An 18498-nucleotide genomic window follows, 5' to 3' on the forward strand; every position below is an offset into this window, starting at 1 on the left:
CCCAGCTGGCCTCAAGCCTCAGCCTCCCAAGTAGCTGGGATAACAGGCATGGGGCCCTGCACCTGTCTCAGAGCAACTCTCTTTTTTTTTTTTAGTGTTTGTAATACAGAGCAGTGATGTTTGTTTTGGGGAATAAGTACATGTATATAGCATAGTTTGATCATTTGCAAGAGCTGTTCTTTTTTTTGGTACCGGGGATTGAACTTGGGTCATTGCGCTTGCAAGGCAGGCCACCGAACCGCTGAGCTAAATCCCTGGCCCTGCAAGAGCTGTTCTTAGTAAATACCTGGCATGCCAAGTCACAGATAATTGAAGATATGGTATATGGCACCTCAGTTCATGAACACTTTTGTTTGTAGTTTGGTTCTCAAAAAAAATTTTTTTTTTTTGAGACATGGTCTCACTATGTAGTTGAGACTGACCTGGAACTCACTGTGTAGTCCAGGCTGGTCTAAAACTCACAGCGACCCTCCTGCCTCAGCCTCCCAAGTGCTGGGATTACAGGCCTGCACCACCAGGCCCGGCTTCAAACAGAAATGTTTAGCAAAATTGTTTTTGTTTGCATTGGGTGACAAACATGACTGCAGCCATCTTTCCTCCATAAATACAAACATGGCCATCTTTTCCAAAATCACAAAACAAATTAATTTAGTGAACTAAGATAGCGATGTATTGAGGACTCTTGTGTGTGTGTATGTGTGCCCATGTGTTGACTGCTCCTGTTATGTTAATTGGCCCAATCACTGTGTTGTGTTTAAGATCTATAGAATTTATTTTATTTTAAAATTTTATTTATTTTTGAGACAGGGTCTCACCGTATAATTCAGGCTGGCCTTGAACTCACTGTGTAGCCCAGACTGGCTTTGACTTTGCAGTGATCCACCTGCCTCAGCCTCCAAGTGCTGGGATTTGCAGGTGTGTGCGCCCACCCTGGGCAAGAACTTTTAGTTTTAAATTGGAACATTGTGCTTTTTTCTCTTTGTACTGTTAAGAAGATCATTTATCCCTCCCGTCATTTCTAATTTTTCCTGTTGTATATTTAGGAAGAATTGTTTTAAGATTTCTGCTGGGCGTGGTGGCACATGCCTATAATCCCAGCACTCGGGAGGCTGAGGCAGGAGGATCGCTGTGAGTTCGAGACCAACCTGGGCTACATAGTGAGTTCCAGGTCAGTCTCAACTACATAGTGAGACACTGTCTCAACCAAAAAAAAGAAGAAGAAGAAAAAAGATTGCTTTACTAAGTTACATCTTTAAATTGTGTTAAAATGCAGATGTCTGCACTCACTGGATTTAAATGTAGCTAATCTCTGGATCATTGTCTTTCTGGAGGTGAATTTGAGTTTGATTTTTGTAGTATTACTTTGGTGAGTCAGACAGTACATCTGGATCAAAGCTTTAGATGTTAGAGGAGAATCTAATCACTAATCTGATTGCCAAGTATTTTACCTCTGTGTGTATCAGTTCTTTTTGGGGGAGAATCTGTCTGATCTTCTTAACTGGCCATGTCAAGAATTTCTCACTTTATTATGCTTTAATGTTAATTGAATTTAAATATGTAAAATTGAGCACTTTTAGAATAGTTTATCTGCTCTCTTAAGATGAAGAAAGAATCGGGCCGGGGATTTAGCCTAGTGGTTCCGCCGCCTGCCTCACAGGTGCAAGGACGTGAATTCAATCCCCGGTACCAAAAATAAAAAAATAAAAAAAAGATCAAGAAAACATCAAGGTAACTAGAATTTTGGAGTGTTTCTCTCATGAATATATATTTTGGTTAAATGAGAGGGTAATGTGACTTTCCTTTTAGCATTGGGAGGACCTAGGAAAAGCAAAGATAGTAATTCTTTATTTTGAAGAATAGGGTTTATCTTTTTTATTATTATTATTATTGGCACAGGGCTATTGGTAGATTTTTCCAGTAAAAGTAGAATAGTAGCTGGTAATAAAAACCAGGACATTTTTATGATGAGATATTTTCTTTGCATATGTGCTTACTTTATTTTTCTTTGTTTTTATTTATATAGATAAACATGATGCTGGCAAACCTATATAAGAAGGCTGGTCAGGAGCGCCCATCAGTCACCAGCTACAAGGAAGTATTGAGGCAGTGCCCGCTAGCCCTGGATGCCATTCTAGGTATAGATAATTTTCTACCATTTTCCTGGAGTGTTTACTGTCAGAGAGAGTATTTCTCAATTCATGGGTGTACATTAGTTTTTTTCCAAAAGTTTCCTGCAGACCAGGCATGGTGGTACATGCCTGATTGCCAGTTTGAGGCCTGCCTGGACAGCTTAATGAAGTTCTGTTTCAAAATAAATAGCTGGGCATCGTGGCACACACCTATAGTCCTAGCACTCGGGAGGCTGAGACAGGAGGATCACTGAGATCTCAAGGCCAGGCTGAACAACATAGCCTGTCTCAAAAATTCATAAATAGATGAATGGGCTATACATATAGCTCAGTGGTAAAGGATTCCTGGGTTCAATCCCCCGTACCACCAAAAAAAAAAAAAAAAAAATCTGCATTGTCTCATATTGAATGAAGAAATATTAAATAATTTTTTTTTTTTTCCTTTTTGGTACTGGGGATAGAGCTTAGGACCTTGCGCTTGCGAGACAGTCAGTGGAACCACTGAACTAAATCCCCAGCCCTTAAATAATCTTTTGCTGCTAAGGGTGTAGCTCATGGTAGAGGATATGCTTATCTTGCTGGAGAACATGGGTTCCATCCGCACCACCAAAAATTAATAATTAGGGGCCGGGGATTTAGCTCAGTGGCACCACACCTGCCTCACAAGCACAAGGTCCTGAGTTTGATCCCTGGTACAAAAAAATTGTAATAATAATTAAATTGTTTTTTCTGTTGTGTGCATGTTAATCAGAATAGGGCAGGGACTGCCTTGCAGTCTGTGAAAGTATAGTTTGTTTTTGCACTGTGGAAGAGGGATGATGTTCCTCACCTTCTTTTCCCTGCTTTCTGTTGGGTTAGGTTTGTTGTCCCTTTCTGTAAAAGGTGCAGAGGTGGCATCAATGACAATGAACGTGATCCAGACCGTGCCTAACTTGGACTGGCTCTCTGTGTGGATCAAGGCATATGCTTTTGTGCACACTGGTGACAACTCAAGGGCAATCAACACCATCTGGTGAGAGGCACAGCATTGGTTCAGTATTCTTGAGGCTTCTGTCTGGATGGCTTGTGCTTACAATAGTAGTACAGAAAAGTGTGACCCTTACACAGTGGTGCAGTCAGTTATCTTTGGGTTGTGTTACTCTCATGAAGTCCTGAGTGACTGAGGACATAATCATCTCTTCTGGGAATGCATAAAATGGAAAGCTGGACTGAACTTAGTTTTGGACATGCAAAGGTCAACCCCCTCCCAGAGTAGCCTGAAGCCAAAAAGAATTTAGCAACTTAATGAGACTGTCTGCTTTTTGTTACGTTTTTAAATAAAGAGTTGAGGATGTTGTAGTTCAGTGTAAAATTTTGGGTTCAATCCCGAGTACTACCAAAAAAAAAAAAAAACATATTGGCATGTGCTGTGGAAGAAACCTTTCTAGTCTCCTCACAAAAATAGTTTATTGTGGTACCTGGGCTTTATTTTTATTCAGATAATAAAGTCCTAGGACAAGAGGCTGGGGTTTTTTGGGGTACAGAGTCAACAGTTGAGTAATAAGTAGCTGTCATTTATGAATGACATCTCATTCAATACTATGTAGTTTATTTGGCCCTCTGAAAAACTATAACTAAAAAGTTTTTAGGTAGCGAACAGTATCTGATTTATTTACTATCCTAGCAGTATAACTTTTTAAAAACCATAAGCTCAGAATTTTAAAAAATCTAATGTAAACAGCTTAAAAGTTTTTTTAGCCCGACATGGTGGTGCATACATCTAATCCCAGCACTCAGGAGGCTGAGACAGAAGGGTCACCACAAGCCAACTTGAACTACGTAGCAAGTTCAAGGCCAGTCGAGAACATACAGTAAGACCCCATCTCCAAAAAAAATTTTATTACGAAAAACAGAAAATAGTATCTATATCGTAGTCTCCCAAATTCAACAACTAAGTATTTAATAATAGGTTTTAAAGTTTATTGTTTAATATCTTAAGTTCACTAGAGAAAAAGTCCCTGTTGCGAGATAATGTGGACTTGCTGGGAAGCTTAGCAGATCTGTACTTCAGAGCTGGAGACAACAAGAACTCTGTCCTCAAGTTTGAGCAGGCTCAGATGCTGGACCCTTATCTAATAAAAGGTGAGTCATTCCTGGGGCAGGGCAGGAGGGGCTGGAGGGGCAGGTCAGAGAAGGCAGCAGGAAATACAGTGTGAACTGATAGTGTTTTTCAGAGCGGGGTTTTAAGATTTATTATAGTAGTCTTTTACTATTTTTAAGTCCTGGCACACGTCTCTAACACTGGTAATTCCATTTTAAGCAGTTATTTTTGCTTGAATTTAAGTGTCATCTCCTTGCACATCATTATTTGGCAGTTTTTCTTTTGGTGGGAATCATAACTCTTCCTTATGAATTATAAATTTATGATGTGCCAGACTGAGTATTTGTATGACAACCCCAGAACCATAATATCCTTTTAGGGAGTTTCACGTCTTTTTCCCCCATGATTAAGAGGGGTAATAGAACACTTATTAAAAGGATAAGTTGCCGGGGTATGCCTGTAATCCTAGCACTTGGGAGGCTGTGGCAGGAGGATTGCCCTGAGTTTGAGGTCAGCCTGGACTACATAGTGAGACCCTGTCTCAAAAAAAAAAAAAAAAAAAAAAAAAAAAAAAAAAACCCACAAAAGCAAAACCAGAAAAAGGTGTGTGTCAGGGGGAGGTGAGGGTGTGGGGTAGGGTAATTAAAGGCAATAATTAATAGCAAACAAAAGATTGCTCTGATGGAGTAAGGACAGGGACTTTACAAGCTGGCTGCTGGGTGTGAGTGCTCAGGAACAGTGGGAGCTGAGATCAAATAAGCTGATACCTGTTTGTAAAGGCCCAAAAAAGGCCAAGAAAAATATGCATCCTGACAATGAATAGTTTTGTAGACTGTAGAGAGACCAAGCAGAGAGTGGACCTTCACAAGCACGTAGATGAGAACAGATACAGGATCATGAATTTGTTTGTAAGGCCACTCTCTTGCCTGGTGCTTGTGCCTCTTCTCCATGCGTCTGTGTCCATGATGAAAGTGTTTTAGAAATGCTCTTCTGGTGGCAGTGGCAGCTTGGAGTCCAGGGCCCAGCAGGAATATTGCTGTAATCTTGGCTTGAGAGAAGTTTTTATGGGAGTCTTAAGGAACAGCAAGGAATGGAGGATGGTGATAAGAGGGGGTGACAGGCCTTTCTATAGACCATGAGGGACAGCGGCTGGAGATGTGGGTGTGGAGGAACTGCAGTGGACCCTTGACTTACCAACTTGATCGGTTCCTGAGGGTTTGTTGTAACTACAGTTGGTTGTAAGTCAGTACAGCTGAGATCTGGATGTTTACCTGGGTACATGCTATAGATAACGAGAGGCAGATGAACCTTCCATTAACCTAATTAACCCAGGTTCTTCATGTCTTCTCCTGGACTCAGCCCACTTGTGAGAATAACCTGGCCTTTTCACCAGAGCAAGTGTGCGTTCTCACTGCAAAGAGCTCCTGGGAGACAGCACTTGATGCCTTTTTGGGGCCTTTTCTGATTATAAGTTTAGGACAGCTGTGTATATCGCACTACAGATACAGGGACAGCAGTTCATGAAAAAACAACTTTTCAGATTGTTAGGTCGGTCTTTCTGCTCTTTTGCTTTATTTTGGGTGGGCTTCGCTTTTTAATAGTCATTTTGTAGCAAAGTGGCAACACTGGTGGGAGGAGCCCATGATGATGGAAAGGCTTGAACCCTGCAGCCGCTGGGGATTCAACTTGAGCTCTGCTTGGTGTTTCCTGCTCCTTTGTTAAGGAGCCCGCTGTTGTAATGAAAGATCCTCCTCTGTCATGTCCTTCCTTTTAGGAATGGATGTGTATGGCTACCTCCTGGCACGAGAAGGGCGGCTGGAGGATGTGGAGAACCTCGGCTGCCGCCTCTTCAATATTTCTGATCAACATGCAGAGCCCTGGGTGGTCTCTGGGTATGTCGTGTTTTCTTTCATTTGATGCTTTAAGCAGTGGTGGTTTTTCTAAAGAGGTTTAAGAGGTAATGAGAAATGGATCAAATCATGCCCTGTGACTTTAGGTGCACACACACCTCTCTGAATCGGTTTCTTTGTTGTTAGTGTTGTTTTTGGTACTGGGGATCGATCTCAGGACCTTGTGCTTGTGAGACAGGCAGTGGAACCACTGAGATAAATCCCCAGCCCTCTGAAGCTGTTTCTTATTTGGAGAAGGGGTTACTAACCCTTGCTTCTGGAGGTGACACTAATGGGGATGGTGAACACCACCCAGTGATAGGGTTAGAGGCGCTCCTTATTGTCTTCAGGGCTGGGTGCAGCTCACTAGTAGTGGTTCGTTCACCTAGAATGTGCAGGGCCCTGGGTTTGATCCACAAAATAAAAGCAAATAAACCTATGTTGTAATTGAGCTGGTTTTACAAATCCTTCAAATGTCTTTCAGCTCATAACTTACCTAGATTGGCAGGCTATTTTTCATAATTTTTCCCTTCCATGTCAAGCTTTCTGCTTTAAAGCTAAATATTTAGCCATGCATGGTGGCGTATGCCTGTAATCCCAGCACTCGGGAAGCTGAAGCAGTAGGAATGCTGCAAGTTCAAGGCCAGCATGGGCTACATATACCCTGTCTTAAAACTAATAAACAGGGTGAATATTTTTAGTAGATTTTGGTTTATTTTGCTTTTTCACTAACAGGTTATAGCTGTGAGTATGGTTTGTAATAATCATGTATAAGACCACCTCTTTGATTTGTGGATGAAGCTTCTTCATAGTCCTGTCAAATAACTTCTGATGCTACCCCCCACCCTCAGGTGTCATAGCTTCTATAGCAAACGCTACTCCCGGGCCCTCTACTTAGGAGCCAAAGCCATTCAGCTGAACAGTAACAGTGTTCAAGCCTTGCTACTGAAAGGAGCAGCACTTAGGAACATGGGCAGAGTCCAAGAAGCAATAATCCATTTTCGAGAGGCCATAAGGCTTGCTCCTTGTCGCTTAGATTGTTATGAAGGTAAGTGTGTAGTGTGAATGAACCCTCAAGCACCTGCACTCAGGTGAAAGGTGCCACTAGGCCAGCATCTCCCAGCTGTTGTGTATTAGAACCATCAGGCTGATCTAGCTGCCAAGTGACTGGGTGGAGATGGAGCATAGGGACTGTAGGTTTCTGAAGATTCTCCCTTGTGCTTGTATGCAGATAAACTTTGGAAGTTACTGAATTAGGGCTTTCACTAGAATTTCTCCCCATCCTTTTTAGAATCTTTTATTTGTTTATTTTTGGTAGTTTTGGGGGATAGTTGGGGTAGACACTTGGTCTTTTTTTTTTCCACTTCAAATGTGGCCAGGTGATTAATGAGAATCTGTCAGGCACTGTGCTAGATTTCTTGATTATGTCTTTGTTCTTTTTACAGTTGTCTTATTTGGTTGAGAGATAGTACTCAAAGGGTAACTGCCAGAAGACAGTGTGGGCTGTGGGAACCTGTCTGTCCATTGTGACCCTCAGTGGCACGATTGGGGTTCAGCTTTGTTTTGTTACATAATGTTTTAAGTTCATGTGAACTGACCCTAGGAGTTCAAAGGAGCTGTGCCAGCTTCAGCAACATTTGATGACTCAGTCACAGACATTAAAATAGATCTTAGAAGATGCAGTTCCTCTAAAACATATTTTTATAAGAATTTAAAAATAAACATCAGAATCTAGGAGTGATTTGCTCTTAACAGGAAGATAAGTTCAAATTTGAGAAACAAAATTTGGATGTTGGGGGAGGAACAAATCTGCTTATATAGACAGAGAGCTATGCCTGTTGTGGATTTGTATGGGGAAAGGAGATTGACTTTGTTCTTAAAATAACTCTAGGGGACCAAGGCTTTGGTTTGAGGTTACCTTTTCTTTCTTTCTTTTTTTTTGAGACAGTCTCACTATGTAGTTGAGGCTGGCCTTAAACTCAGTGGTGGTCCTCCTGCTGGGATCACAGGTGTGCGCCACCACACGGGACAGAGGTTAACTTCTTGATGTTGAAAGTGTAGCTTCCCAGCAGCACTGATCGTGCTAACTCCTTTCTGCCACATACCTGTTTCACCTGAGTTAGGGATGCCGATGGTAGCTCTGCTACTGCAGTGCTTGGTTGAGGGGTTTTGGAGCATTTAGGGCAGAAGACGTTCCCCAGTTGGCCAGGGAGGCCTCATGGGCTGCCTTCTCTCTGGCTGTCATGTGGAGGTTGGATCGGATGACTCTGGTTTGCCCTTTGGTGGTCTCCAGTAGTGCTCCCTTCTTTTGCTTGTGGAAACCCTTCATTTGTGAGGGACAGTGTGTATGGTGGGTGAGTGTTTATGTGCCACTGGGCCTTGGCGTGCTAAGCACATGTTCTGCCACTGGGCTGTACCCTAAACCATTCTTTTAGTTTCTGTCCAGAATTGCTGTGGAGCTCTAGCAGGGAAGTAAAACTACAGAGTAAGTACTTGCAAACAACTGTGTCTGGAATCTCACGTGTTGCCCTTAAGAGTTAGGTAATGTCTGGTTAAGTAACCAAAGTATGTGGAAGAGCATGCACAAATGTTATAAATGCTGCTGGATGGAGGAGTATGCAGAGAAAATCTGCTAGGGATTGTGTGGGTTTGGGTTTAAGCTGTATTTCTGTTTTGATGAGTGCATTGTGCCAAAAAGTTCTTCCTCTGTTCTCAGTTTCTTGGCATGAAAAGTTGAGTTGACTTTTCTTAAAGTGACCCTGTAGAGCCTTTCGCTGTTGGGATGAATAGAGAGGTTGGACGTGCCAGTCTCATATTGGGTCCATCTGCTTTAAGTGCTTTCCTTCCAGTGTAGGGAATCCTTCAGCAAGTGCCTTTGAGATAGTGTTTTGGTTTCAGATGGAGGAGTCTGCCTTTCTTCCTACAGGGCCTGTTAGTAGGTTCTTTAGTTTGTAGAATTAAAGCTTTTGGCCCTCCCTTGGTCTGTGGGTGACTGAACACAGCTGGAAATAATGGCTGAAGAGGTAGTGGAACCTTGGTTTCATCTCTCACTGCTTTAATCTTCTCACCATACAGCAGAGTAATGATTTAGTGTCACATTTGTTGTTTAGCCTTCAGATGGGCTGCACATAGGCTGCCATTTCCTTCCTTAATGGGAGGTGCAGTTGTAGGACAGGTGCTCTGAGGCGCTGTTCCATCAGTGTGGCCTCCAGTCCAGTCTCACCATCACTCTTCTCCCGGGCCTGCCCTTGGTCTGAAACATTGCAGTTGGGGGCACTCAGCATGGAAGCGCAGCTTGGGACAGTATCGTGACTGAACTTTGTTTTGATTTTTTTCAGGTCTCATCGAGTGTTACTTAGCATCTAATAGTATCCGAGAAGCAATGGTAATGGCAAACAATGTTTACAAAACTCTAGGTGCCAATGCACAGACTCTTACCCTTCTAGCCACTGTTTGTCTGGAAGACCCAGTCACACAAGAAAAAGCCAAAACTCTGTTAGATAAAGCCCTGACCCAGAGGCCGGACTACATTAAGGCTGTGGTGAAAAAAGCAGAACTACTTAGTAAGTATTTATTTTCTGCCCAATCATTCATCATTGATATTTCTAAAACCAAATTTTAGTTGGACCCCTAGCCCCAGCTTGTTACTGAAGACCAGACAAGTGTATGTCTTTTGCAGCCGTTATGAGCCTACTGCCGTTGTTTATATTTAGCACAACTAAAATGTAGCTAGACCTGCTTAGACTAGCTGAAACCATTTAAAATTGATTGGTTCATAATTAGCTCTGTCTGGTGTTAGTTGTCCTGAACTAGTGTAGCTAACTGATTTTAGCCAGTTTTAACTGTTTTTTTGAGCTATCTGGATTTTCTAGCTACTTTACTTTTTTAGTATCTGTCTTTGTGGCACCAGGGATTGAACCAAGGGCCTTTGCACTACCACCAAGCTCTTTATTTTTTATATTTTTAATTTTTTCTTTTTTTGGTACTAGAGATTGAACTCAGGACCTTGCACTTGCAAAGCAGGCAGTGGAACCACTGAGCTAAATACTCGGCCCCACCAGCCCTCTATTTGAAATTTTGAGACAGTATGTCATTAAGTTACCCAGGCTGGGCTCATTCTTATGACCCTCCTGCTTCAGTTTCCCAGAGTACTAGGATTGGTGTGTATGTGTGTGGTAATTTTTTAAGAGTTGGAAAAAATTATTGAAAGATAGCTTCTGTCTAAGAGAGACAGAAGGGTAACCAGAAAATGGATTCTTGCCATCTCTACTTCTCAAAGGTGTTTTATGGGACAAAGCCACAAGGTGAGGTGGGTTCAAGGTGGAAAAAACTATAGTCAACTAGTAAGATTGCAAGTACAGTTGCTTAGGTGGTATTGATCAATGAGAAATCACAAGGTGGACAAAACTATGATCAACCAATAAGATTATAGTCGCTTAGGTAATATTGATTAGATGGAGATGCAGTGGGAAAGCAATTCACATAGCAGGCATACAAGGATTTTCAGTTAGGGACCTTTCCTGGAGGGGGTGAATAAGATCTTGGGCCCCACCCAGGTGATTGATACCTATTTAGAATGTCAATCACTGCTTTTCATCCTTAGGGGAAGCATGTGCCTGTGATAATTTCTCTTCTTTTTCAATGCTGGCCTTCAATGAATGTGTCTTGATTGTCCATGTTGGCTCCTTGCATCCTGGCCCTGTCTACAAGACATCTAATTAACTCAACCTATCTGTAACATTCCTTCTCTGAAGAAGTACTGCTAACTGCCCTGAGGGGTCAAAGAGTGAGACCTTTCTGGCTACTTCCTATTTTTTTTTTTTTCAATTATAAAGAAAAGTTTTATTTTCGCTCATGGTTCTTGTCCAGGAGGCCACGTCTGATGAAGGTTCTCTTGCTGTCGGAGTCCCAAGGCAGCAAGGCAGCCCATGATGTACTATGGTGAGAGATGAAGAGTGTACCTTATGTCCTGACATAGGAGATTTATGGTGATCTGGATTTAGGCTCATTGGCAGATAAAGTGCATTTGGCTTTTTCTCTGAAGCAGGGTTGAGAATACATTTAACAGGCTCCCACGGGCTTGGACCACTGGTGATACGTGTGTGACTGTTCTGCCAGGTGGCTGTGCATGGTGCAGTCACACACGCACTCCTGCTGGTTCAAGCTGCCTGGCAGTGAGACACATTACAGCCCCATTGCAAACATGTTAAAAAATTAGATCTCAAGCTGTAGATTTCCTAGCAAAATAAGATTCAGATGCACTTGCTCGTGCTGTGTTGTACCGTCATTCACTTCAGGATATCTGCTAAAAATCGTCAGATTGTGGTGGTTATGGTTTTATGTATATGAGCTGAGCTGGGAATATATTTTCAAAATGTTGTTGAGATAGGGCAATGAGGGTCTTTTTCTTTTCAGGTAGAGAACAGAAATATGAAGATGGAATTGCTTTGCTGAGGAACGCACTGGCTAACCAGAGTGACTGCATCCTGCACCGCATCCTGGGAGATTTCCTCGTAGCTGTCAATGAGTATCAGGAAGCAATGGACCAATATAGTATAGCACTAAGGTAGGCACTGCACCGCCCACGGGAGGTCACGAGGAGGGTTGAGGTGTCGGCCAATGCATGGCAAGACTTCCAGCAGTGCACACACACTTTGTGCCCCAGCTGAAAACAGAACAGTAATAGCAATAGCAGAAAGATTATGGAAGTCATAACCCACACCTTCACAGCATCTCTGTTCATTTGTGTAGATCTTCCTTTCCTTGCCCACACACATGCATATTTTTGTAGGGTTATACTGCATATATATTTTCTATTCTACTTTTTTCAAATCAGAGTATTGTAAGTACTTTGCCTTGTTTCTAATTACTGTAGCAGTTGAGAACTTGTGTTCCAAGTTGGAATGCTACCATCACTCTTATTGGGTATGTTACTGAGACTTCCTTGTCTCTGACCACTTCATGGGATATTCAGTAATCGAGGATTAAATGATTATTCCATGTAAAGCTCTTGGCGCTATGCCTGGTACATAGTAAATAAGAAATAAACAGCAGTATTTGTACTGTTGGGTACAGCAGTGCTTTCTTCGAGGGTTGTCTGTGTCTGAAGTCACGGTGAGAGGCTGTGTTATCAGATCTGGTCACATGGGCCCACCCGATAGTTGCAGACAGCTGAGCAGCACCATGTGCCTGGTGTCTCAGTGACCACTGGGGCTGCTGTGATGCCCGGAGCTCTCGGGGGGCGCGGGCGCCTGGCCACAGCAGTGTAGAAGGCACAGGGGTCCAGAGGAGCAGACCTCCGGGTGCCAGTGAGAGCTGCACGAAACATCTCTGAGGAGAGAAGATGTGACAGATGAACCTGTGTGTATGTAAATAGGAACGGGAGTCCAGCATGGGTTTTAGCTGCTTTGGGGAAGTCCAGAAATAAGTGAAAAAATTTTAAAAAGCAAACTTTGAGTAGAGGTGGGATTTGCTGAGGATGGGACACTTGCTGGGGTGGGTGGTCATAAAGCCAAAGAGGAGAATGCTTGCAGGCCAAATAAATGAATGCTCTGGAGGCAGTGATCCTGGCAGGGTTCGGCACATGTGATGCACATTCCTGGGCAAGGGCAGCCTCGGGTTCTGGGTTGGAGCTGGGAGTTGAGAAGTCAGTTCCGTGGTGCAGCACGTTTCTGGGTGACAGCTGAGATCTCCTGCAGGTTTCATTGCATCAGGAACACGGACAGTTGATGCACAGAAGAGTAACTTTTTATAATGCTGTAGCTCAAAACTCCCCTAATTTTAAAAAATTACATTTGAATATTTCAGTGTTTACTGGTAACCTTCTTTAGTGGGATGCTAGGGACAGTAGGTGTGAAAAAGCTTAAGAAATTTGTGAAAGAAAAACTCAAATTGAGAACTCAAAAAATTAGGAAAAGATGCCTTTTTTTCACTTGTGGCATGGATTGCCTCGGCCCAGCCTCACAGACTGGCCAGGAGTTAGCGTGTCCTCTGTGATCGTACTCATTTTACTGCCGGCTGTCTAGATGATGAACAGATCAGCCCACAAGAAGCAAGGCAGAGATTCAGGCCTCTCCTCTGTTTTGTTGTCCCCTAGTTTGGACCCCAATGACCAGAAGTCTCTAGAGGGGATGCAGAAGATGGAAAAGGAGGAGAGTCCCACAGATGCCACTCAGGAGGAGGATGTGGACGACATGGAAGGGAGTGGGGAAGAAGGGGACCTGGAGGGCAGCGACAGTGAGGCGGCCCAGTGGGCTGACCAGGAGCAGTGGTTCGGCATGCAGTGAGGGGCGCAGCCACCTCTCCCAGCACTTCCTGGACCAGAGCAGCCGCTTGGAGGACAGTGACTGTGTGTGAGCGTACAGCAGGGGCCCTGCCTGTCTCCGAGCTCTGGCTGGGACCTTATGTGACCCCTGAGTGAGCCGAGCCAGCTGTCCATGTACCTCCATCCTCCCCTGCTTCCCAGAGAGGAGACCCCAAACCAGAAGCCTTTCGGGGCCCCAGGAAAGGGCCTTTGGTACGCCAGCTGCCACATCTGAAAGCTCAAGGACTAGATGGGGGTTTGTCCATGACCTGGATGGGTTTGAGGGAATGGCCCACTCTCCCAAAGCGAGAGGTCTCCCCACGGGACGGAGGCTGACCTGTTCCCAGAAATCATCTTTCTGGGATGCCCCCTACTGACCGGCCTCCTTCTATGCTGGTAACAATGCCTTAAGCCAACGAAGTTTTCCTCTCTGCCTTGCTGGCACCTTGCCTCGGTCTGGGCCAGCCTGAGAAGCAGTGATGAGTGTGACCAGGGTACATGGGCAGCTACTAATAAACCGGTTTGTGCAGTCACTGTGTGTTTGGGGAGCCTTTTAGAAATATTTTCTGTCTTAGGATGCAGTGTTATGGCCCCAGAATTGTTTGCCCTAGATTCCCTTTCTTCTCTGAGTGTTGGGAGCCCAGGGGATTGAGAACCTCAGCTAGCTGTGCGCTGGTTCATCTGTTTGGTTTCGGTGGTGAATTTCCTTGGGCTTCTAGCAGCTCATGTGGCTGCTTGGCTTCTTCCCCAGGCCAGTCCTGGGCACCCCCTGCAGTGAGTGCTGCAAATGTAGTAGGTGTCGGGAGACTCACTTGAAGTAAAAGGATGTCAAAGCCAATCCCAAGTTTTCCTTAAACAGAATGAGTCACAGGTGCTGTAAAATGTGAATTTGATGGTAAGGGAAAATGATGCCCAGTGAGCAGCACCTTAGGACCTTAGAACATCCCATAACTGTATCTTCTGATGGCAAAGTTACGTGAGTGTTCCCGTGTGAGGCCCAAAGCCTCTGCAGCATTGCTCGGTCTGAGCCAGTTGTGAGAAGCCCAGCAGGTGACCATGTCGTGCCAAGTGCAGTGTGGCTGGGAGATTTCCCATCGGCCGGGTTGCCTCACAGGCTTCCTCAGCTCTGCCGCAGGCCTTGCTTTGAGAGAAGGTGAAACCACTTCCCAGCCTCTGGAGGGACTCTGACCTGCAGGTCAGGATGCATCCCTGGCCTCCGTTTCCTCAGGTTATCCCTCCACTCTGCTGCTGGAACCCTTGGGTCCTTGTGGCCTGTGTCCCTGAAGCTCTGGGCTGGGGTCCCCAGGCCCCTTCCTCCTTGCACAGTCTCCTGAGGACCAGGAAGCACCACCCTCCGGCTGTTCCTCAAGCAGCTACTGGGAAACCAGGCTGCCCGAGTCGTGGGTCACTGGGATACCTGGTATTTGTCATCCATCACCTCCCACCAGACCAGAGTGCCGCCAGATACTTGGCTATGCAGCCTGCTGGGCCTACAATTCTGTGGGCCGAGGAAACCTTACTCTGCAGGCTGCCCTCTGAGCACCATCCCAACTGGAGACCCCAGCAGTGGTTGCTCCTCCTGGGGGCTGGGGCTGGCAGTCCCTGAAGTCCTTTCTGCCGGGGTCCCAGCCAAGCTGGAAGGCAGACCCAGAGTCAGGGTGCTTCCTGCCTTTTGGTGTGGGCTTCCCGATCCCCATGCTGAGCCCATGCTGGGCCAGGGACCTGCCCCTTAATGACAGCTATAGGAAGGTTTCACTCCTGCTTCTAGATTCTTCCTCCGGATGAGGCCAGCTTCTGCCCAGATCTGTAATTGTTAAACTTGAGAGCACTACTCAAGTGATGCCACTTGCTAGCACCAAACCCTAATTTCAATCTAGGTTCAGGACTTGGGACACTGAGATCTGCAGCTTCAGTCATGCCCCATCCTGACTTCCTGTTCTCTGCAGGTCTTTCTGGACCAGATACTGAGATGCCTGCAGGGTGGGCCAAAGGTCCCAGGAGCCATAGGCCTGATGTTGGAGGCCCCCGGCTGCTCCACCCTGCAGCCGCCTGTGGGTGGGAGGCCTCGCCTGCGGCTCCTGGCTCTCTGCCTGCGCTGGCTCATCCGAGGCAGGCCAGGGCCTGTGTGCAGCCACTTCTCGAGCTCAGGTGGCCCTCTCTACCCGTGACCGGCCTTGGGGCTCCTGCTCAGGCCTGCCAGGCCGGGGCTGCATTGCCCACCGATGACAGGCAGCGAGGCCAGACTGGACACGCACAGGAAGGCTTCTGAGGTGAGTGTCTCAAGTTCTCCAGTCCGTTAGTGCCTCAGGTGCCTCCAGGCCTGGGGGAGCTCTGCAGACCTGGCTGGCCTCATGGGCCCTCAGCCAGAGCCAGGGCAGAGTTGTCCCAGGTAGCCTGGGAGGATGGTGATTGCTGGCAGAGCAAAGCTTGTCATCAGTTATTTCATAAACCACACAGCACAACAACGCCAGGAATAACCCAAGACCCCACAAGTCAGCTTCCTTAGACATTGAAACATTAATTTAAAAATCAGAACACCTTGTTCATTGCCGGTGGGGATGTAGAATGGTGTAGCCATTGTGGGACAGTCTGCCATCGGTCCAGCAGGCCTCTCCCGGGGAGATGGCAAGGGGAAGGGGGGGATTCGGACAGAGATGGGCGCACCATGTCCTTGGGAGTCTCAGCAGCGCTGTTGACACCGTCCCGAAGGCAGCCGCGCCCACTGTCCATGGAGTGAGCGCTCAGACAGCAGACTGTTACAGATACTCATTTAGCAACCTGCAGCTTAATGACTGTCTTCAGACTGATGACTCAAATTTTTCTTGTACAGTTCTGTACATCTTGTGTATAGAGCCTTGGTGTCTTTTGAGCAGTACCCCTTGTTTATGCGGTGCGGTAGTGTGTGTAAGAGTTCTGCAGATAGAAGCAAAGTCATCAAGTTGGGGTTTCCTCTGACCATTTCTTTGTTTTGAATATTGTGTACACACCATATACAGTTCTTCATTTGGCGACCTCGCCTCAGAAACGGAGCTCTCGGTAGTTAAATAAGGAATGTCTGTATTCAGCCTGAAAAGGGAATTCAGACATTGCAACTCGGGCAGACCTTGAGGACATTAGGCTGAGTGGGAGAAGCTGCATGTAACGTATCTGAGACTCTTAGAGCAGTCAGATTCGGAGACGAGATTGCAAGGGGAGGGAGTGAGGTCTTAGTGGCCCAGAGTTTCAGCTGGAGTGCCCCAGGGGTGGTACAGTGTGGATCTACTTAATGCCTCTGAGCTGGACTCTTAAAAACAGTTCAGTATCAAATCTTGTATTTTAACACAAGTCAAGAAATTGCCTATAATCTGGCCATTAGATAACTCATTACAATATCTTGATTTATGTGAAGTGCAGCACATGTTTGTAAGGTAAAAGAATATGTGGCTAAAAAATTCACACAGAACCTGAGCGTGGTGGCACACACTTAAAAATCCCAGCATTTGGGAGGCTGAGGCAGGAAGATCAGCCTGTATCATGATGGCGCCGTGGCGTTCTGCGAGTGAAGCTGTGTCTGCTCCCTTGCGCCATTTGCTGAACACTTGTCTCTGCTCTGGTGCTTGTTGCTCAGTCAGTGCTGTTACATCTGGCACAGCGTGTGTGGCCTCTCCGTCCCTGCCCGTGTACTCAGAGCTCCTGTGTGCTGCGGTGTTGGTCTGCAGCGTCGGGGGGGGCTCTGATTCCCTGTGCCCAGAGGCGCTGTGGGCTTTGTTTCCTGTCTCAGGTGGGAAGAGCCAGCCTCAGCCTGCCTCACCTTTAGCCTCCTGGCTTACCCTGGCTCTACTGGGCCAGTCTCCTCCCCAGGAACTTGTAATTTGTTTTAACTGCTATTTCTTTTTTCAGTTCTGGAGATTGAACTCAGGGACTCAAGCTACTCTCCAGTGCTGCCTTCCCTTTATTTTGAGACAGGGTTTTGTTAAGTTGCCCAGGCTGGCCTTGAACTGGTAATCGTCCTGCCTCAGCCTCCTCATTGGTTAGAATGACAGGCATGTGCCAGTGGCTGCTGCGTCTTGACTGCCTGGGGCCAGGCCATGACCAGCCTTGCCTAGTGATCACCTCAGCCTCACGGCCCTCGAGGTAGGAGAGGTGGACTCAGCGCTGGTCACCGTGGACCAAGCTGAGGCCGGGTGGGACCTGTTGGCAGTTTTGTTCTATCTAGGGCCTCACTCCGTGGAGCTGTGATCTCCACCCACCCTTGCGTTCTGTTCAGATAAAAGGGTCCTCTGTCCCCTCTCTCCCTGCAGCCCTCAGCCCCCCGGGTTCAAAGGCTACAGATGTCTGGCCAGCAGCGTCATCACGGTACAGATTTCACAGCCACTTAAATCTTCCGGGTCTGTCTCTCTGTAAACAAGCCTCTGGTGACCTCCTCTGCGCTCACAACTTTTTCCTTCTTTGGGTAAATTCCCAGCAGGGGGATTTCAGAAGGAGCAGCCTGTGTGCTCTGGGAACTCTGCAGGGGGCTGGCTGGCCTCTCTGTGGCTCCCTCTTTCTGGCCTCCCCCACCTCCAGGCTGAACCAGGGCTCCCAGCTCCCCGGGGTCCACTGCTGCTCACCCTGACTTTTCTCCCGCTTGGCCAGCTCTGGCTGGGGCGCTCCTGGAGCTGATGAGACTGCTTGGTGGGGTCTGTGGGCTGCAGTTCTGGGGTCCCCTCCTTCAGTGTCCCTCAGAAGTGTCCCCACTACCACGAGAGGGATGCCACACGCCATGGAGTGACACTATTTGTGAGGCCCTTGGCCTCTGTCGGCCTCCAGTCCCCTGTGCCTGTCACTGGGTGTGGGTGGGATACAGCAGGGACATCAGCACCCAGAGCCCTGGGGTGGTGAATGTGGCAGGGTCTTTTGTTCTGGTGTCCCTGTGGCTGGAACCTTGTCCTGCTGCCCTTGGCCTGGGCCAAGTTCCAAGCCTGCTCCTGTGTGGCCTGTGGCCTGGGTGAACTTAGTTCTGCTCTGCAGCTTGGTCTCCCCAGCCTCAGGGATTAGGGCCACGAGTGGGAATCTCAGTGACGGTGTTGTGTCCTGACGCGCCCCTATCCCAAGTGGCTGACTTGAGTGACCCACAGT

The 18498-nt window shown here is 46.5% G+C and overlaps 1 protein-coding gene across 4 annotated transcripts in view; it reads left to right on the forward strand.

Moving 5' to 3' along the window:
• Anapc7 (anaphase promoting complex subunit 7) overlaps window positions 1-18498 on the forward strand; it is a 32866-nt gene that overhangs the window by 9449 nt on the left and 4919 nt on the right. For all 4 annotated transcript variants that reach the window (XM_010604419.3, XM_033762447.1, XM_010604420.3 and 1 more), the window contains exons 4-11: window positions 2024-2135; window positions 2988-3141; window positions 4108-4250; window positions 5984-6101; window positions 6950-7146; window positions 9437-9661; window positions 11514-11664; window positions 13195-15671. In XM_010604419.3, the coding sequence (XP_010602721.1) occupies window positions 2024-2135; window positions 2988-3141; window positions 4108-4250; window positions 5984-6101; window positions 6950-7146; window positions 9437-9661; window positions 11514-11664; window positions 13195-13384 (1290 nt within the window). In that variant the 3' untranslated portion in view covers window positions 13385-15671. The remainder of the gene's footprint in view (window positions 1-2023; window positions 2136-2987; window positions 3142-4107; window positions 4251-5983; window positions 6102-6949; window positions 7147-9436; window positions 9662-11513; window positions 11665-13194; window positions 15672-18498) is intronic.

The sequence above is a fragment of the Fukomys damarensis genome, unplaced genomic scaffold (assembly GCF_012274545.1).
Source record: "Fukomys damarensis isolate Sample0158 unplaced genomic scaffold, DMR_v1.0_HiC HiC_scaffold_12, whole genome shotgun sequence".
Lineage (NCBI taxonomy): Eukaryota > Metazoa > Chordata > Mammalia > Rodentia > Bathyergidae > Fukomys > Fukomys damarensis.